This window comes from Taeniopygia guttata, chromosome 1A, assembly GCF_048771995.1.
Source record: "Taeniopygia guttata chromosome 1A, bTaeGut7.mat, whole genome shotgun sequence".
In the NCBI taxonomy this organism is placed as follows: domain Eukaryota; kingdom Metazoa; phylum Chordata; class Aves; order Passeriformes; family Estrildidae; genus Taeniopygia; species Taeniopygia guttata.
Genome location: NC_133025.1, coordinates 61494313 through 61515724, shown reverse-complemented (window position 1 = coordinate 61515724; position 21412 = coordinate 61494313). Strand labels below are relative to the sequence as shown.

General features: G+C 45.6%; 1 protein-coding gene across 5 annotated transcripts in view; it reads right to left on the bottom strand.

The window, feature by feature from the left end:
* Positions 1-21412, bottom strand: part of ARHGEF5 (Rho guanine nucleotide exchange factor 5) — a 33617-nt gene that overhangs the window by 9741 nt on the left and 2464 nt on the right. For 3 of the 5 annotated variants that reach the window (XM_030263701.4, XM_041713825.2, XM_041713827.2), the window contains exon 2: positions 943-4459. In XM_030263701.4, the coding sequence (XP_030119561.4) occupies positions 943-4444 (3502 nt within the window). In that variant the 5' untranslated portion in view covers positions 4445-4459. The remainder of the gene's footprint in view (positions 1-942; positions 4460-21412) is intronic. The other 2 variants (XM_041713828.2, XM_041713824.2) reach the window with 1 other exon arrangement.

Below are 21412 nucleotides of genomic sequence, written 5' to 3'. Positions count from 1 at the left end.
AAGGTATGAAGAGATTATAAATCTGAAATAACTGGAAGCAGAAAAAGAAAGAAAGCCTAAAGACTGAGATGCAGTTATGGATAAGAGGAAAGATAATACTATTGCCTTGAATATATACAAATTTGGAATAAAGAAATTACAGGTCAAACACATGAACAAATCTTGAGATTCAAGTTCTGCCAAACCTTTTACACCCTTCCATATACCACTCCTTTTCCTCTGTGCCAAAAATACCAGAGCATGTTTCAGAGCTTCAAAAATAGACTAAAGTAAGAGCTAAAAAGAAGCAATTATTTAAAGTTCACATAAGATAAAGAACAGACATACATCCTCATAGCAAGTACTGCTGAATGAGCTGCATTACAGAAGATGCATGTTTTCCACTTGTGACATCAGTGATTTGACTTCTGTTCAAGCTGGGACCTTGGGTTTGACAAATTTCCATTCTTATCTGTACTCTCAAATCCTGTGCTCACAGGAAAATCATCTTTTTTAGAAGGTCAAGTGGGAACCTAAAAGTGCCAGTTGCAAAATAAGGGGAGGCAGCAAATACACAACTGATAAGAGATATGGGCTGCTGAGGGTGTGTGCATGGCTCTTCTTTACTGCCTCAGGGATCCATTAAATAAGTTTATTGTTGCAGGTATTAGTGTGGAATGGGGAGACTGAGCCCCAGAGTGCATCCCTACTCAAGGGAACAAGCAGGATACACAGGGCAGCAGAGAAGAAGGAGGGGACAGCTGGAAAGGGAAGCTTGGGGCAGGATAGGAGAGGGTTGTAGGGCTGGAGCAAGGAATATCACCAGAAAGGCACAAGAGCCGTGCTCAGCTCTAAGCTCTCATGCCTCTCCATTATACTGTCTATTTAATTTAATCCTGCTCCTTGATAACTGTCCTAAATTGGAGGGGGGAAGGAGGAAGGGAAATAGAAGAGAGGACTCACGCTGTAAGATGTCTGGTGGTACCGACATCCTCTTCAGGCCTTGACGGTGCCAGTCCTTGGTTTTTACTCGGCTTTTAACTGGGTTTTCTTGATTGGCTGCTGGGTCCTGCACAGCTACCCCAATAGTTTTTTTGTCTGGCCAACTTGATGATTTTTCCAAGGGTGCATGTTTGGCCTTTTCTGCCTTTGGCTGGCGTTCTCCTCCTCCTTCCAGCCTTTGCCTGACCCTCCTCACACCTTCTGTTTTCTCTGTGACGGCCAGTGAAGCCTGGATGTTCTTTGTGTCCCCACTGAAGCTACCTGCGGGCTGCTCCCATGGCAGCTCCTCGTCCTGGCAGGTTGTTCTGGTGGTCGGTGGCGATGGAGGGCTAAGCTGGAGGAAGTGGATAGGATTAGTGAATGCAAGCATTGGAAGGAGCTGTGCAGAGTCTCTGCTTTTGGAGTCTGGGGATGTTATCAGGCCTTCCAACGAGGGCCAAGAAGGGTGGTCAGGTGAGGATTTTCCACTCTCTGTATCCACGTGGGGATCTGTTGTTTCAGGGCTGGTGTCAGAGCAGCCAACCAACATTTCATTTCCAAGAGACAAAAAACTTTTGGTCAGCAAACTGACCCCTGAGTCATCAGAAGTCTCTGTATCATGGGGACCCGAGTCACCAAGATCCCACTCTCCACTCACTGGAACAAGGTCATCTCTCTCTGCTAGACTTTCTCCATCAGAAGCAGAGGCCATGGAGTTGGCATCAGATGCAGAGGTGGCAGTCTGGAGAGGATGGCTTGGAGCAGGGTGAATGGCTCTCAGCTTACCATCATCCATCCCACAGCTGACAGGGGGCCTGGAGTGCAGTCTAGGAGCCAGCAGCTGGTCACCTTCAGGGGCTGGAGGTGGAACAAGGTGATTTGCATGGAGTGCAGGGGCCTGAGCTTGACTGGGCCTTTGGACGTGGGAAGGAGGATGAGGAAGCTGTTTGGCATCAGGCTCAGACACCAGAGGTAGGCTTGAGTGGGACAGAGGTTGTCCTTGCTGGGTCACAGCAAGGACCGTATCATCTTCGGAGGGCCAAGTTAGGGTGCTCAGCACACTGGAAATTCTGGATCCAGGCTCTTTTTGGTATAAACTGCAATCAGGCTCATCAAATAAAGGCACTTGAGTTTTACGATCCACATCTGCTGCTGTTTCTTTTACTTGTATAATGGCACTTTTCTGGGGAGAGTTTTGCCGAATTGTTTCAGGGTGGCTCACGGGAGTGGAAGTCCTTCCTGGTGTTTGGGATGCTTCCAGAGGCCCTGCAATACTAGCCACAGAACTCCTGTCCCCAGGAAAGCTCCCTTGAAGAGGAAGGGAGCTCATGCACATTACAGAGAGAGAAGATGGGCCACTAGGGTCCTCATGAAAGCCTTCCTCAGAGGTAAGGAGCTCATGGGAAGTCTTGGCCTCCCTTGCACCTGTCCTTAGAACAGTTTGTGCTGGTGTTGGATCCCACCCTTGTGCAGGAGCAGTTTGATTGGGTGGCCTCCCTGCAGAGTCTGGCAGCTCATTCAGGCTGATGCCAGGACAGTGTTTGGGGGTCACAGAGGCTATTCTGGCACCCTCCTGCTCTGGAACAGACACTGATACCGCTGAGGTGATCTCCGAGGGGGAAGCTGGAATCAAGTCCCAGAGCTCAGCTTTTCCTGTTACAGAATGAAGATCTATAAGATCAGGTGGCTCCAAGTTACTGGGAGCAGTGGAAGGGTGTGCTGGAACAGGAGCCTCTGGGTTCTCAGTGCTAAAAGGTGCTGCTACCCCTCCACAGAGTGATGCATCTCTTTTATCAAACCTCTGGACAGCTTTTCCATGACCATCACTGTGCTCATTCTCCCTACCCAGTTGTGTCTTATCATCCCAGTGAGCTTCTCCAATATCCTGACCACGGATGGAAAAGTGGCCAGAGTCCTCCAGGTCTTCTGCTTGGTCAGAGACATGGCACATGTGGGGAATTTCCCCCCCTGGGCTCTGGTTATGTGAGGACAGAGGGTTGACAGCAGGTGGCTGACATCCAAAACCTTCTTCAGTGACATTAGCTTTCAGCAGCCCATCCTCCCCAGGATGCTGATCCACAGAGACAGGTTCCCCAGGAGGAAACGCTGATACTATTTGCTCAGACAAGGAAGCATACTCCCAAACACATACATCCAAATTATGCTTGGGAACAGAAGGTATCTCTGACCCAAAAGCTGATGATAGAGCCTCTAGTTTCAGCTCTTCACCCTGTGGTTGCTCCTGCTCATTTTGTTCCTTGTTTATCTGATCTTTGAGCTCCAAAGGTTTGCCTTCTTCTGGCAGATTCTGCTCTTTGCACTCTTCCTCCTCCTCTTCTTGCTGAAGTTCAGATGCTGCTGCCTCCCAAGCTGGCTCCTTATGCTGTGAAGCACTCACTTCCTCTGTCCTTTTAGCAGTATTCTTTCCTTGGAAAGCACTCTCTGCTGAAGGGGCAGGACTGCCCTCAGTTTGTCTGTGATCATCTTCTAGATTAAGACATTTGGAAGCAGATGAGTTCTCTTTAAGAATCATTCCCTGGTCTTTGACCATGCTAGTAATCCCTGTTTCACCAGCTGAGGTGTTTCCTTGTGCTTGTAGTGAACTCATTTGGCTGTCACATGTTAAGGTGGAAGAAAGCTGATGGGAAGAGGAAGATTCTGTATTCTTTTCCAAACCCTGGGGTGCTCTTAAGCTTTCCTGAACATCTTCAGAAGTGTAAGGTTTAGCTGGGTCTTCTACTGCTCCCTCTGAGGTAGGCTGCTCATCAGGTGCTGATGCCAACTTTTTGGTGCTTTGCTCCTGCTCTGCACCAGCATCAACCTCCTGCAAAGAATCCTTGGAGATGTTATCCAGAAAGGGCTCAGCCTTATAATGCCCTTCTGAAACAGTTTTACATACCAAAAAGCACTTAGGTGTCTCCCTCTGAGAGACAAAGGCATCAGCCAAAGGGGATTTCGTTTGCTGAGGGTCTGAGCCATGAAAGGCCGGTTCTGCCTGGCACTGAGGAAACTCCGTGCTGAGCTTCACAGCCTGCAGGATGGGGCTGCCAAGGGCTGCCTTATCCTGGACCCTGCTGTGAGAGGAAGGGTCCTGCTTGCTTTGCAAGTCAACCAGTTCCAACTGCCTAAGATTCAGAGAATAATCCAGTCCACCCTCCTCTAGAAGCATTTCTCCTTCCAGTTCTGAGAGTCCTTTCTGAGGCTCTGTATCCCCTTGGCCTTGTTCCAGTCCTGCTGGCACTTTTTGCATAGAGTTAGAGGGTCTGCCCAGCATCTCTGCTGCTTTCCCTGGAGCAGCAAGGCAGTCCTTGGGCGTGTTGAGCTCTGCTCCCTTTGCAGAGCTGGATGGGCTGGTGCTCATTTCAGCTGCTGTGTGAGTGGCATGATGCTCTCCTTCCACAGCTGAAGAATCCCAGGCTTCCCCAGCGATGCTGCTGGCTCCTGGGGGAGTGGTACCTCCTTCACTGGTTTCTTCAGACTCCATCAGTGACACATCCTGCTGAAGAAAAATGCATTTTTCTGTTACCACTTCACAATGATATGATGGATCTAATTCACTGCTTCTATTGCAGCTGATAAAAACCAAAACCAAAACCAACACCACATATGTAGTGGGTGATAAGAGCTGGGAAACAAACACAAAGACTGAGAATAGGCAAACACCACATTGTAAGCTAGAAGTATTAGAGTAACAGCAAAATAACCCCCCGGTGTATTTTTAGTTTTATATGCAAATGCAGAAAGTGACTTTGGTCAAAGAGCAGAGCTGCTGAGCTGTCTGCAATGGCCACAGGGCAACTTATGGGAAAGTGGTGGCCATGGCTGGTTATCTCAGACCCAAAAGGGGGTACCAGAAGGCATCCAGAGAACAAGAAAATTTTTTTAAATCTCCATTGATTTTCACAGGGCAAGGTGGGCAAATACTCCTGGCCTCTTCTAGCTGAGTTTAAAAAGTTCTCTCTGATTTTTGCCTGTTCTATGGAGCTGATGGCTCTCTCTGTGGATCTATGCACAGGTCTGGAATTCATTGCAAAATTATCACAGAAATTAATTAACAAAACATAGGAACATAAGAATTTGATTAACAGGTAACTAGAACAAGACACAAGACATTCGAAGGCTGTAAACCACGTGGGTTGTGAGGAGTAGCTCTGGTGTGTGTAGACTAATCTACAGACTATAAAGAGAAACTACATCATCATTTAGTCTACTCTTTTAGGGAGGGAGAAAGGAAAAAAAAAAGCCATCTCAGGATTGTTGGACAGTTTCCCAAAGGATATAGTGGAATTTCCCATCTACTATTGCATTTGAAGTTCAGACATGACAAAGCACTTGGGAATGCACATTTGGGGTATGTCTGTTAAAAGGATAGAAGAATCTGATTGACCACTTTTATCTCTTTGTCTTCTACCATGATCCACAATCCCTACCTGGAAAAATCCTGAGAAAGAGACAAACTGTTGTGGCTCCCTCTCTTTTCTTCTACGGTGACTTCCTTGTGTTAGAGCGGCTCTGTAGTCACAAGCACCAACCTCTGATCCCACACAGAAAGTAAAAGCAGTAAAGGCATAATTACATCTGAACTAATTGTCCCAGTTAGCTCCATGGCCAGGGCACGCCTGGCCTGAAAGCTGGTTTAGCTTCTGTTTTCCCTTACGTCAAGAGAAACAAAACACCTGCTCTGAAGGCAAGGAGCGCATGCTCTGGAGTTAGAACTGAAGCATTTAATGCACCTTCATAACAGAATTGTATTCACAGAACAGTTTGGGTTGGAAGGGGCATTAAAAATCATCCAGTTCCAAGCCCTTACCATGGGGAGGGGCACCTTCCACTATCCAAGGCTGCTCAGAGCTCCTGAGCAAAACGTGGCCTTGAACATTTTCCAAGGATGGCACAGCCACAGCTTCTCTGGGCAATCTGTACCAGTGCCTTCCACGCTCATATTAAAAGATTTCTTCCCAATATCAAATCTAAATCTCTCCTCTTTTGGTTTAAAACATATCCCCCTTGTCCCGTGACTACCTGCCCATGTAAAAAGTAACTCTCCCTATTTCTATACACCCCTTTTAAGCATTGGAAGGTTGAAATGAGGTCTCCCTGGAGCCTTCCCTTCTCCAGGCTGAACAGCCTCAATTCTAAAAAAAAATTCGGAAAATAATTGAGTTAGCTAATTGAGTTAACTCATCAGCTAACTACTTCCTGTGTATTTTTTCTCATGTAATCTTTAATTTTTGTTTATAGTGAAAAGACAGTCTTTCTTACAAAACCAGGCCAAAACCAGGGGTTTTCAGCAATTTGGATTTTCCCTCCCAAGCACTGAGTAGTTGTAATAGCTTTAATTTTAACAACCAGTTTGTTTCAAAGAGGTAGGTCCATTCAGGGAGTTCCCACTGAGCTTCCAGCTGCTGTCAGCTGCTACTAAACTACCTGGATGCTGCTAAACTGTCTTTTCACAAAGGTTCCACACCAGATTGCTCTTGTGCTGCACTGCTCTTGGCTCTCCTGGCTACCCCACCTGAGTCTACTCAGCTCCAGGCCTAGAAAAGTACTACTTCTCACACCTAATACTGACAGTCTTCAAAAACAGGCCCCCCAAGAGCAGAAAGACTGTTTAGGGAGATATAAGCTGCTGGCTAAGGAAGGTTTACTATTACTAAAGGTAGGATGGCTCATAAAGATCTGAATAGTAAAGTGCTCAAACGCAAGCCCACACTTTGTCAGGGTTAGAACGCCTGCTCACTGTGCTGTTTCACAGATGTACACAGCCCTGAATTTCCTTTTATTGAGCTCAAAATGCTAGTTTCTACCTCCATGGCTCTGTTGCAAGGGATTTGGACAGGCGAAAGGATGAGTTTAAAGCTGCATTTGGAGCAGTTCCATGATGATACTGGGAGGCAGGGTAGAGGGAGGTGCACAGCACATCAACACTGGAAGCTGCCAAGTGAGATTTGTCTCATCATATTACTGCCAGGTGTTTTGCACACCTCAGGGAGAGCAAGAGAAGAGCTTAGAGAAGTGAGGCAGGAGAAGGAGCAGGCAAACTTTCCACAGAGACAGGAGGGGAGGACTTATGCATCTTGCCAGGGAAAGTGTTAACTTCCCTACTGAAGGCTGGGTGCACCGTAGTAGAAGACACATGTCTGCAATAAGGATTTCATGGACATGGAAGGGGAAATAATAAAACAAGACTGACAGCACCTGTATCTTTGCACGCAGAGCAGCTATGTACAAGAGTCCAGCAATTACCAGAAGACAATGCCTGTGGAGCACTGTCATGTTAAACTCCCAATGCAGGTCTCCTCCATTAGGGGAGGGGCCAGGAGACCCCAGGAGCTCAGCCACCCAAAGCAAACTTTCAATTGGCATTTTCAGCAGGGCCTATAATGTGACAGAGCAGCAGCACACAGGACCAATCCAGCCTCTGCCACTAGGCAGGATATACAATCTCTCAAAGATAATTCACTGTTTCCCCTTTTGGGGCTTATTGATCTTTCACATCTCTCACTGGACCAGATGATCAGCTGGCTGTCACTCCCTCATATGCTCTGTCTGTCAAACAAGGTAAACCCAAGTTCTCTGTTGAGATAAAGCCACTCAGGCTCTTCTCTAGAGAGGGCCAAGAAACACCAGACTTCAGCTCCCATGCACTCAGCTCTTAGGTCATTCTGGGTGCACAGAACCCCAACAAGCTGGAAAGTGAGAGGGAGCAGCTGGCCACATGCCAGCACAAAACCAGAGGGGCAATGCTTGGTCCTGCTGCCATCACAGGCACAAAAACTGACAGGAGAAGGGTGAAGGAGATGGCCTGGTGAGCAAGAAAAGGACAGCAGTGAAAGCATGAGGACACAATCCATCCATAGCTTTCCCAGACTACAAAAGGCAATGTGAATGTCGTACTTCCTTCCACTGTGGGTTAATTCACCTGGACGGAGAAGACAAACACTTCTGGTTTTAAATAGAAAAGTACCTCACCTTCCCTCCCCCCCTCCTCCAACAAAGAAGAAAGGAGCAATAACAAGTACTATCAAGCACAGACAAGCCCTTCAGCTAGCCAGGAAGCAAGGCTACACACAAGTGGAGCCCTGAGATCCTCCTCCTCCAAAAGTGGGGAGAGACGAAGCTTTCTGCCTGCCACCTCAGCCCTCCTGCGCGATTCCGGGTGTGCCTGGCTGCCCTGGGCCCCGCTCCCCATCCTGCTCCCTGGCTGTGGGGCAGCCCAGGCTGCTGCCAACATGGTTCTAGCAGAGAAAGTCGTGCCCTGCAACATGGGGATGGAGCTGCTGCAGCCCAGCTGCAGCCCCGAGTTGCTGGCAGCCAGAGGAGAAAGGCGCTTATGACAGTGTTTGAGCAGCATGGGCGAGGACACCATTTTTCTCTTTGATTTCCCAAGTAGTCCTTAGTTTGGGCTTATCCTTGCTGGTGCAGTCACAACCTGGTGTAGAAATGCCAAAGCTGGCTTTAAGGAGTTCAGCTCAGGCAGGAAAGAGTTACGTGTTTGGCTCTAACAGCCACCCAAAAAACAACAAGGCTGCCCTGAGCCTTTTCCTGCTATCTCAGCTTGGTTTAATCAGCTTGGTCACACAGTTCAGGTACACTTTACAAGGAGATGAGAGAGGGGAAATACAGGTTAGATATTAGGAAGGAATTCTTTCCTGTGAGGGTGGTGAGGCTCTCGAACAGGTTGCCCAGAGAGATTGTGGCTGCCCCATCCCTGGCAGTGTTCCAGGCCAGGTTGGATGGGGCTCTGGGCAACCTGGGATAGTGGAAGGTGTCCCTGCCCACAGCAGATGGGTTTGGGACTAGGTGATCTTTAAGGTCATTTCCAACTCCTTATCATTCTATGATTTGAATCCGCTCAGAGCCAGCCTTTCTCCTTACAAAATCCAGAGTCCAGCATGGAGGACACCACCACCTCTCCCAGGAAGCCACACATTGGACCTCAGTTTGGTGAGACACGCTGGAAACTGAGCACAAAGCCTGTCCTGCCACAAGCCTCAATTTTTATATTTCCTCAGCTAGTCCTGCCATGCTTAGTCTGGCTTCCTCAGCTACATGTCCACGTGAAAGATTCCCACTGCCCATATTCCCTCCTGTAAAGAAACATTCACCAATCTTCACACACCACCCCGCGCTGCTCTATCGCTGTACAACCCATCAAGGGAGGTGAAGGAGACGGGTCAAAACTCTTGAGCTCAGGAAGAGATAACACAGGGTGCTAGAGATAAGAAGGAAGGAGGGAAATAATGTAACGTGGAGTCAGCTTTGAGGGCATGGAGGAAAAGATTTAGAGGGAAAAGTAAGATGATCTAAAAAAGCAAAACAATTAGAGGCTACTGTTGTACTACACAGTGCTGGTAATGTTCTGGGAACTAAGAGCTGCCTCAGGTGTCTTAGGCAGGGGAGAACAAAACACAGCTGCCAACAGCACCTGACCTCCTGGAAAATGCATCTGAGCTGCTACTGAAGCTTGAGAAACAGAAGTGAGACCTCCCAGTCACACCAGTGCAGAGTGTTTGCCCAAGTTTTAACACACCCAGTCACAGCTTTCACTTGTCATAGGCACGCTCAAGATACACTGAGACTATTAATTATCTAATGACTCACTAACTGAGGGGGAAAAAAACAGGATACTTTTCCATACTTTTCTTACATTGGTTGCTATTTAAGTAGATTATAATACTTAATGCTAACAAAAAAAAAGTGACTGAGAAACATAATTTTGGGTTGGACAATTTCATCTTGGAAATTGCTACTGAACATTTGGCAAACAGCAAATGAAGAATGTGGCTTGGATTGTACATTGCACTTCCCAGAGATGCAATAAAAGTGATTCATTCTTAAGATAAAATGGGATCACCTGTAAAGCAAAAAACCCAGTTCCCTCTAAGTAGAGGTTAAGTTTATATTCATAAAAGTAATGGGTAAGCCTTTATATTCTGCAGTTTTCTAATATGAGAATAAACAAGAATAGTGTGTGATTCTCACTGCTAAAGCTCAGTCGAAAGATAATTGACATTACTTGGTGAACAGCAGAATTCCCACAGTGGAAGTAATGTACTGAGTCACTGCAAGTTGCTCTGTGCACGTCTCTCCACAAACTCTGGGATGGAGACACAAGTGACAGAAACATCAGGGGCACAAAATAAGGCAAGAACTTCCCAAATTACTTTCCCCATGACATTTTATGCAGAGATGGCTGCTAGCAGCATGCTGTATACATTCCTAGATAGCTGATGCCCACACTGCTGTTTTTGAGTCTCAGATTAAAGAAGGCTCACGTTTGCACCAAACCATTCTGACAGATGCAAATGCCCTTAAGACATCAAAGGACCTGGAAACACACTTGAAAGCCTGGCCTTGCCCAGCCTGCACAGTGGAGCCATTTGTGTTACCTATACCCATTCTGAGCACAGTTAAGCTACAGGCAGATAAGGATGAACAATATTCAGCAAACTGACCTGGGACAAACTGTCCTGTCTTGCAGAGAGGCCCTCCAAAGTTATCGTGTCTGATGCAAACAGGTAATACAACCTCTTTCACAGCCAGATCAAATTCTACCTGGAAAATTGTCAGATTTCTGGTAGCTTGTCAGAGCCCCACAGAAGATAAAGCTGGAACATTTTAGCAGTGTGGGATGACTGACAATCTAAACACCAATATATATATACCCAGCCATAAATATACTGGCAAAATCCTGCTTTTGTATCAATAGGTAAAGCACATCCTATGCAACTAAAAAAATGGTAAAATACCCATAAAACTGCACTTTCCATGGTAGTGATAGCACAGTGTCATCAGTCGTAACAACAGCAGATAACTGTCATTCTCTGGCTTCAATATTGTACCATCAGTTGGAGAGAACAATAAAAAAATGTTGGACTCAGAATCCCATGAGGTAACAACCACAACAACAAAATCACACATTTATCCTTGTGTTGTACCCTCAGAATGCATGTTTTCAGCCTTAGCTCCCCATATCAGTTTTAATTACCTTATCACTCCAGCAACAAGATTTATTTTAAAAAGTAATGAGATTTGTATCACAATCAACTGTAGCAGTGATAGAGCTTTGAACTGAAAACTAGCTAAAGAAAGAAAATAAATCCATCCAAAAGGGATGTAGGGATGTATGTGGGAAAAACAGGTTTTGGTACAACCCTCCCCTAACCCAGCTTTTCAGGAAACAAACCATTTTTTTCTTGGAAATTTAACTGGTGTCTTTAGATCGAAGAGGCTACCATGAGACACGTTTGGTATTGGAGGCAAAACGTATTAGTTATAAATAAAATGTTATAAGAAATGTAAATGTGGGAAACCACCAGCGAGGACCCCTTCCCTCTCCCTCATGGAAAAATAGCTTCACACACCCAAAGCCACAGGAATTGTGTGGGTGCTGAATAGGAAGGTACTAATGCGAACACACGGAAAACTTGTTGTTCCTCACAGTCTGAGGCTTGTATGGCCAACTGGCACAGGTTTGTTGGGCACATCACAACATTTTCTGTTTCTCATACAGTCCCACTTCCTAGAATCACGTGCTTATGTGAGAGAGTTTTGGCTTTAAGAAAAAATTCATGTATGGCCTTTAATGGGCATGAAAAAGGCCAGAAAAACTGAGTATGACTCAACAATTAAATCTTGCTGTCTGGGTTCATCTTAATTTCTTAATCCTAAACCTTCATTTGCAACTAAGGAGAGGAAGGGCAACTTCCTGTTCCCTCTCTGCCTGATCCCTGTTTTTCAAAGACCGGGACTCATGACAGTGCCAAATATTTAGGCCTGATGCAGTGACTTACATGAGCTACCAGAAACTAAAAAAAAAAAGGCAGTGAAATACACTGTGATATAACTGGGTTAACAAAGGTGAATAATCAAATTTGTCAGGCCCAATTTAGGTATTTGCAGATATCCTGCAAAGCTCATTTGTTTATATTCCATTCCTTAAAAAAAAAAAAAAAAAAAAAAAAAAAAAGGAAAAGAGGCAAAAGGAGTTTCTTCAATTCCTTCTACTGCTGACTACAAACTATCCCACACCACTTGGATCTTAATAAATCTCAATTAAGACCTGACATGGAACCCTGAAAATCCAGAACAGACCAATTTACTATGCATCCAGGTTGCTGCCAACATCTCCCTCGTGCCAGTGCACACATGACCAATGTATGAGCCATCACAGGGAGTTGTTGAGCCAAAAAAAAACAACAACCTGGGAGCAGAGTAATGTGAGCAGACATAAAGGTATGACACAGGAGAAAAGATAAGTAAGTAAAGGTAAATCTGAGAGCTTCCTGCAGTAGTAGTATATGGAATCAGAGAATGGTTTGGGTAGGAAGGGTCTTTAACGCCCATCTCATTCCCACCCCTGCCATGGGCAGGGACACTTTCCACTCTCCCAGGTTGGCAGAGCCCCATCCAGCCTGGCCTGGAACACTGCCAAGGATGGGGCAGGCACAGCTTCTCTGGGCAAGCTGTGCCAGGGCATCACCACCCTCACAGGGAAGAATTTCATCCTGATATCCCACCTAAACCTACTTTTGAAGCCATTCCCCCTTGTCCTGACTCCTTGTCAAGAGTCTCTCTCCATCTTCCCTGTGGGTTCCTCAGGCACTGCAAGGCCACAATGAGGTCACCCCAAAGCCTTCTCCTCTCCAGGCTGAACAATCCCAATTCCCTCAGCATGTTCTCATAGCAGAAGTCCTACATCCAGCAGGTCCATGTCCTCCATGTGCCGGGACCCCAGAGCAGCTGTACAAGCTGCACGAGAGGACAATGCACAAGGGCAGCCAAGCAGGAGCAGGAAAGCAGAAACCTGGACTTAGCCCTTGGCTCTGGTGAAACCACACCCAGGATGCACAGGCCAGTCCGTGCCTCTCCAGCGTAGGTGTCTCTCTATGTGTGACTGCCAAGCCAGGCGCTCCCTCAGCAGCCCACACACATCAGCAGCAGCAGAACACGGGGGTTTTATACCCTCACTCCTGGCCCTCTGCTAGGAACACGTCTGCTGCCCTCCCAGGTGAGAGGCAAGCACCAGGGGAAAGAGGATATTCTGACTGGCTCCACAACCTTTTCCAAATGAGCCGTTGTTTTTATGGTTTAATGTTTCCTTGTCTCCTTATTGCCACTGACTGTGCCATGCCGGTGAACTCACAGCCAGCCTTCTCCTTGTGGGAAAGGGCTGGCTCTGAGGGGATGTTGCATGGAAGAGAGGTGAATTAGGAGACAGCCCCTGTGACCAACTCTGGAAACAAGTAACAACATGTAGGAAATCCTTGGAAAAGCCCTGGAAACCTCCTCAAACCATCTGCAAAGTCTAGCAGGGAAATACTCCAAAGAGAAGGGAAGGGAAGGGGAATACATTCTTGTGACCTTGTCTTTGAGATCAAGCTGTGAAAAGTTGTATAAATCAGGGGTTTAAATGCTGTAACTGATATACATCAGTCTTAGAAAATGCTTTTTATAACCAGCTTTACCAATTAGTACTACCTTATTTCAAGGTTTATAGTAGTAATTACAGCCCATAGATGTTGTAGTTAATATTTAGCATTAGTTCCCAATACTGTCATTAACACAGTATATTATACTAAAAAAAAGGTAAGAGTCCTACAGGTACAATCTTAAAAAAATTAAAAAACAGCACACACAGATGAACAATACTGATATTCTCTATTTCAGTATTATTTCCCCTTCTATGTCAATGCACAAAAATTACATCCACATACTTTCATGTCCAGTACACCTCCAAGTGTGGATTAATTTAGAGCATTCATTTCATACCAGCTCAGAAATATTACTAACATTTATTTGATGCATTAATATTAAAGTAGTGACCCTTGAAGGGAGACTAATGCGCTCTGACTACATGTTGTAGAAGGCTGAATAAATTGCTTTTATTAAGCTAAATTATATTACATTAATACTATGCTAGAACTACATCATACTAAAAAGATACTAAAGAAAAACCCAAGTGTCTCCAGACAGTCACGACACAGTTTTGACTTAATTGGTTAATCAATCTAAACAACCATCACCAGTGTCCAATTAACAAATCACTCCTTGGTAAACAAGCTCCATAACACATTCCACATGTACCAAACAACAGGCACAGTGGATACAGATAAGAATTGTTTTCTTCTTTCTCTGAGCTTTTTCACTGCATTTCACAAATTCCCAGGAGAAATCCTGGGAGAGAGAATCATGCCCCTCTCTGTTCAGAGAATGTGAATACCACACATTAACTAAAATATTTTCCCCACTTTAATAATTAAACAAGTTTCAATGCATAAGGAACAACTAGAGATATTTTAATCCTTCCTCCCTCCATTTTCATTTTTCTGCATATGAATGAGGGGGCAGAGTCTGTTTCCCACCACCACCCTTCTAGATTCCCTAAAATTGCACTCCTTGATGGGTTCATGATCTTCAGATATTAGCTGAGCAATCAGGATCATAAGATTGCCCTTTGGGAGTCTTTGAGGACATCAACTCTATCTTCTTGACTGGCCTGCAGCTTCCTTTTGCTCAGCCCGGTGGCATGTAACACCACCTCATCAGATGGCAATGCTGAGGAGTAAAATAAAATCTGTGTGCCTCAAATTCACCCCAAACTCCTGAACTCAGTGTGGCAGTGAGAAATCAGAGGATGAGGCAACTTAACAGTGACCTGTGAGTAACAGTGGAAAATCGAGCTGGTAACATTTCCTACACCTCTTTTATGGCACGGTCACAAAACGACAGCTCTGGCTGAGGAATGCAAAGTCCTCGCGTCCCCCGGCCCACGCATGGCACATTCTAATTGGACTGGTGCATACCTTCCCATCCATGAGAGACTTCCCCTGGGAAGCCTAAGCACCAGGCAAATGAAATCAGAGACTCAGCTCCTTCCCATTACCTGCACCACGCTTTGATCAGCAGGGCAGAAATAAACACGTAAATGTCCCATTGCTGCATCTCATTGACCTTGGCAGAGGAGTTCCTCCAGTCACCTAAAGGTGTTCATTGGACTTGGGATGGGGCAAAATGCTTTGCTGTGTTTAAAAAAAAAAAAAAAAAAATCACTGGATGTAACAGCAAAGGGTATGATATGGTGTGACCACTGTAGTTTGGGAAAGCTAAGAGCAATGGACACCCTGAAGGGGGAAGGGTTGGGATTGTCAGTGGACCATGCCCAAGAAGGAGGGAAGAGCCAGAGCTCTCCTTCTTGGAGTCCTCTTCCCAAACACCTTCCTGTATGGAAAATTTAGTCTAACCTTTGCCAGACTGATGCACCTCAGGAACCCAGCTTTCAGCACAGATCTTTGCTGCCTATTACCTCAGGTGAAGCCAGCACTTGACTTCTTCCACTTGTGCCAGTGAAGGTGCATTTACAGCTATCCCCACAGCAGGACACAAAGCACTGCTGCTTTTGGTGTAAACATGGGGAATACCCCAGCATTCCAAACCTTTGGCTATTCCTGCACTTGCCCTATAACAGAAGGTGGCAAAGATGTACCTTGCTGTCTTAAGTCTTTAAGACCCACCTCATGGCTAGGGCTTATGAGCCGTTAAACACGGGTGCAGTCACCAGAAATTTCAAGCCAGTGGGGCCCACAGGGGATAGCTGCTATCACCAGTAACATAATCCAGGCTGGAAGGGGAACACACATTAGGATACCGGGAGCTCTCCTACCTGTGCCCCACTGCAGTCATTCACTAAGAGGAATCTCTACAGAAGACTTAGATTGTAACCAGTTTTTTAGGGCAACCAAGAATTTAGGGCAACTCCATCCAGCAAAATTTCCATTTCTGAATTCTAGCTGTTTGCAGCAGTTTCTGCCTGTCTGAGGGTCATCTTTGCAGCTGGGGTAATAGTAAACCCTCCTACCTCCCAGCCATACTCTGAGGATTACGCAGGGAGTGGCTGCTCAGTGTACTGAATATGCAAAGGCCTGTTATAAACCCCATATCTGATTGTGACCATAAGCAAAGTCTTATTTAAGCAATCCCTTCCCCAACAAAAATATATCAGCTGCTCACTCTGTACTTTCCTTCCGTGTCTTTTTGCCTCCAAGTTCTTCCAGATAACAAAACACATTACCAAGATATTTTCCTTTTTTGCTGTAAAGTTGTTTACTACAAATAATAGAGATTTTTCCCACAATGTAGTGTGCCTACTTAGATGTTTTGGCTCATTCTGGTATCACACTTACACTGGAGGAGTCTCACTGCTCAGTCAGTGAATGCCCCACTCCCATAATATCACACATGTCAGATATTCACATCCCAGTAGACATATCTAATAGATATGTCTATTTCTCACTGTGCTCATTTTCACAGGAGACCCCTTCTCCATTTCTATCACTTTCATGAATTTAGGGCAGAGAGCATCAGTTATTTCTTGCTCCCACTAAACACAAAACTGTATTTCTCTACCAAACCAGAGTTTGAAACCAAGCTGGTGTTTTTACACATGCTTTGCTTGACACTTCTGTATTTGTCTCCAACATCAGTTAATACCTTTTTTCACCTTTCAGTGCACTTTGTTCACCCTTTTTACCAGACACAACAAAACCTTTTACAATGCCACCTTTAAAATTAAGCTTTCAAAGGCAACATTCTAGTAAAATGCAATTATGATACATTTCAGGGCAGATTTGCTTCCATAGTGCCTTGCTGAAAGTGAGATTTCTGATCACACCAGTTTTCACTGCATACACAATGCAGCACATCTCACCTTTTCTTGTTCTGGTCTCTTCTAAAGTCATTTGGCTATGACTGTCAGAGTCAGAATCAATCCATCTTTCCCCTTTTACACTCAGATGCTTATTTTCATGTCTGATATCACTGTTATCAGCTACTCAGCAACTGGATAGGCAGAAATGACACTGGTAGGGAACGAAGGAAGAAATGTCTGTGGTTCATCTGGATAACACCCACTGGGCAATTCAGCTGTCATGATTCTTCTAGACACACAGACACAATTTTTAGCTGCTTTTCACAGCCCTGACTCTCCCTTGTGACAGAGCACACATTACAATGACATAATTTGCATGCCTGGCCTTGTTCTTCCAGGATAAGGCACATTTCATTGCTCCAGCATACCTCCAAATTGCTCATCTTCCTCTCTCTGCCCTCTCCAAAATGAAACAGCTCCGTTTACTCATTGTGCAGGGGCAGAAGACAAGGTGAAGTGTAGGAGTGAAGTGGGAGGACAACTGCCTTCCCAGATGGCACCAAAACAAGCAGTGTTCACCTTGTGCCTACAGGAACACCCTACAGTCTCCCTTTCAGCCTTCCCCACATGCCCTGACAGAATATCCCCTCTTCCCAGCCGTGCCCAGGGATGAGAAGAGAGTGACAGTACAGTCATATATTCCCTATACACATCACCAGTTGCTATTAAGAAATTACTGGGTGACTTGAGGGGTAAACCCATCTCTCTCAATCACTTGCACATTTAAGAAAACATGCCACAACCTGTAATTTGTGGTAAAAATATGGGATGAACCCACTTCTCTTTGCCTGTCTCCCCACTGCATCCTCTCTCTGCCCCACAGTTTGTCACGGCACAGAGTCATGACAGGGTTGTGTATTGTACTGTAGCCTTGCCAGTGCACCCCTCCTGCCCATCGTGAAATTCTGTTTGCCTGTACCTGGGACATGCCTTTCCAGGAGAAAACACCTTGCCTTGGAGTTGGGAGTTCAGTGATCCTTGTGGGTGCCTTCCAACTCAGGATATTCTACAGTCTTGTGGGGAGGAGTAGAGAAAGGAGAGAAAAGTGCAACATTCTCAAAGGCCTCCAAGATCTGCCACCTCTATTGTACCCAGACTCAAGCTGAAATATCTTCATGTGCAAAGCAAGTCACAGAAAAAGAGAACAAACAATGAGAAGAGTTACTTGAGTGATAAGCCATACCAACCATCAGGACTGAATCCTCACTGTTCTAAATGCTGTACGATGTTCCTGTCCTGAAGAGCTGGCAGCATACTCAGGACACTCTTTCTCCTCTACATCCAGCAACAGAATGGAAATAAACACCCTCACAACTTCACCAGCAGCCTGGCAACCCTCACCTGTAAAACCAGACTGGGATCTCAGAGCACCTCAGAAAGAAGAGTGACTCAAATGTTGCAGATAGATTACATTTCAGTCTAGAGTTACCCTTGGATGCCTGCACTATGAAATACTTACAGCAAAACTTCTCAACTTCTGCATCTAAACTCAGGCTCAATCCAAGGATTTAGCCTGGAACCCAGACCCACTAAAGACATCTGATGTTACAGCATCAGAGCTTTGCTAGGCACTGGTATGGCATCTTTTTCCTGTGAAAGCTATACTCTTCCCATCTACTCTTTCCAAGTCTCTGTGACCCCATCATCATAGACAACAATCTGTAGTGAAGTTTTAAGGGCCCAAATTAAGATTTAAGCTATTCAAACAATCTGTGTAGACATTTTTGATCATTACACCTGTGAAGGTGAGTGTAAAGCACACATACTATATAGCTCACCTGTACTAGTAATCTACAACATCCTGATTTTTTGCAGCTGTCCAGCAAGATCAGGTGCAAAGCATCTTCTACTCCTCCCAACAGTGGCCTTTGTGTTTGCTTAACACTGCTTTGTGCACCTATTTCTATTATCAAGTGAATATGCAATTGTAGCCATGGCAGCCACTTTGTGGCAGATGTGAACAAGGACTATGTCCAACTAGTTACAGGTCTGCTTGTAACCCACACTCATGTCCCCTGATTATCCCTGGGCTTCTGCAACCTGAACAAATCATGCTCTAACATGACCAGGATCCTAATCCCCTCCCCTGCCTCCAGAGGGGTGTATTTTGGATTCATAAAATCTACTGCTGGATTTATTGATGAAGCAGGAGCCTTCCCTCCCCTCACCTCCTCCAGTCACAGCCTGTGCAAGGCTGGGTCTGCTCACCAGTGCACAGCTCTGCTCTGCCCATGGAGGGGATCACCCAGCTCATGGATCCCACTGGGCACCATCCCAGCCTGGCCCTGGTGGAGATTTACGAATTTCTGTGTATGATCAGCATTAGGAACCCCAGTGCTTAATGACTCCGAGCACCAGCAAGGCTGTGGGCGGTCAGTCTCACACACTGAGCCCCTGCCTGCAGCTGGGTGTTCAATCTGAGATCACAAATGGGTGGTTTGGTGTCCAAACATCACAGTCTTCTCTGTGACACTGCAAAAAGGATACGTTTTCAGGAAGGGAATTTGTGGCCATCTCTGCTTTAATGCAGTATTCTCCCAGCAGCAGGTTCCTGTGCTTCCTCTTACCTCAGTTCCCTCCTTGTGTACTTTCCAATTACAGTTTCTTCAGCCACTCCTCCTCAACCTCTCCTAGCATCAGAACACCCTCTATTTTGTATACATTTACATATGTGTGTCTGTTTATCTACGTACATTTGTACACATGTCATGGTAATCACCTTCCCTCTTCTAAATTTTTCCCATTATCAAAACCAATAGCCCTCCCCCTGACCTTACACTGAGCTTGTACTAAAGTCATGGGAATTTCTTTTTCAACTTCATCTCACTTTTAATCCAACCCCATGAGGTCCAAAACAAGTCCGCACCACAGGCCCTATTCCTCATCCTGCAGTGTTCTGCATGGTACTTGAAGGAATGGTGTCTAAAAGAATAGAAGGGGAATGGATTTTGTCTCAGGAAACCAATTCTACTCGAAGGGCAGGAGAGCTGGAGTCACTTGTTAATGGAAGAGACAAGATTAATGAAGCTTCCCCAAAAGAGCACCCCACCTTGCTCAGCACTGAGAACTCGCATCTAGAACGCATGAATGAATGCGTTAACTTAGAACTTTGCTGCACCACTGAACCCTTCATAGGTAGCAGTGTGTCACAGCCAAGGCTCAGATCTTCTTCTTACACTAAATGCTCTTTTCCACACAACAAATTTCAACACGCACTTCTTGACAAAAGACATAAAATCAGGTGATCTAAACCCAGTCTTGGCTAAACCCAGTTCTTCCAAGCCACTCAACAGAATTAACCTGCACTACTGAGTAAATCAGGGCAGCTGCTCTCACACATCAGCTGCAGAGGGAAGGCAAAAAATGCACTGCCTTCTATGAAGATTTAAAGGCAAGGCATGCTTGTGACAGCTCCTAGTTTCACCAACTCTTCACCTTGCCAAAAGGAGTTCCATCCTCTGCCCTTTCTCTCCTGGTGGTAGAGGTGCATGTGTGGTCTCACAACAAACCACAGCAAAGAACCAGCAGAGATGACAACAGGCAGGCACGACAGCTTCTTTCAACAGCAGTGCCCGCTGAGAGGATTTGTGCAACCACAGCCTGTTTATCCAAGCACAGAAATGTAAGAACTAAAGGTGTGATTCCCTCTGCCATCTAATCCTGCTGCTGGAAGAGGTAGTCCCTCACCATGTTTCTCATGCCCAGTGTCACACTACACTTCTTCAGCAATCTCTCTGGGCATAAGGCAGGCTAATGCAACTTCTATACTTGTTTTTCTTTAGGGAGGGGGGCTAATAGTCAGTCGGAGCAATGACTGGACTGATCTGAGGCCACTTGGTCACCTGAGCTGATCCAAGGGAAACAGCAGGAGCTTGCAGTCAGGACTGGATGAGAACTGCATCATTCCTTCACCTGGAGCCTGTTGTGCTGCTGGGCTGCTCATCATGTGAAGCCCAGCTCCAAGCAACATGAGTTATTCAATCACAGTTCCCAGGAAGACCTACCTGCACAAAGACACCAAGCCAGACACCCTCCATCACTGCTGTAAACCACACTGATCACCCAGACTCCATCTCCACGGCTGCCCCTTCCCAGAAGGAAGAGCTCAGCACAGTTAACAGCTATGGGTTTGGAGTACAATAGACCATCTTTTAGCTGGAACGTGTCACCCTGGCAGCGACAGGCTTTCATATCAACCTGGCATGAAAACTTGTAGCAAGATTTTGTGGTTAGGAACCAGGCCGGACAGATGGTGATAAGAAATTAGCGAGGGTAATCAGCCATTGGAATAATTTACCCGGGGAACCAGTGCAGCCTATCACTTGATATCTTGAAATCAAGACTGGGTACTTTTCTAGTAGAATTTTGGATTAGATGCAATGATAACCAGCTGGGAATGTAAATACCTGCCAGGGGTCAGGTGAAGGTATCTGTCCCCAGTTGGCTGATACTCTGAACATCAACTATGTGATTAGCTCAGGAAAGAGGGAAATAACCTCTCTGTAGAGCCCAAGCGTCAAAACAATAGAGCACAACTGCATTTGCACTGAAGTCATTTCTGAGTACTTCATTAAAGGATTCAACAGGAGCTCAGTGAGGAGCTGCAAAGCGGAAAGGAATTGCAAAACTTCCGAGGCATGACTACTGAAATAAACTAGCTGTGGATAATTTAGCCAAACAGTAACTAAGCAAACAACATCAACTGGAAAGATACCAGATGACAGAAAGCACAGTAAACACTTA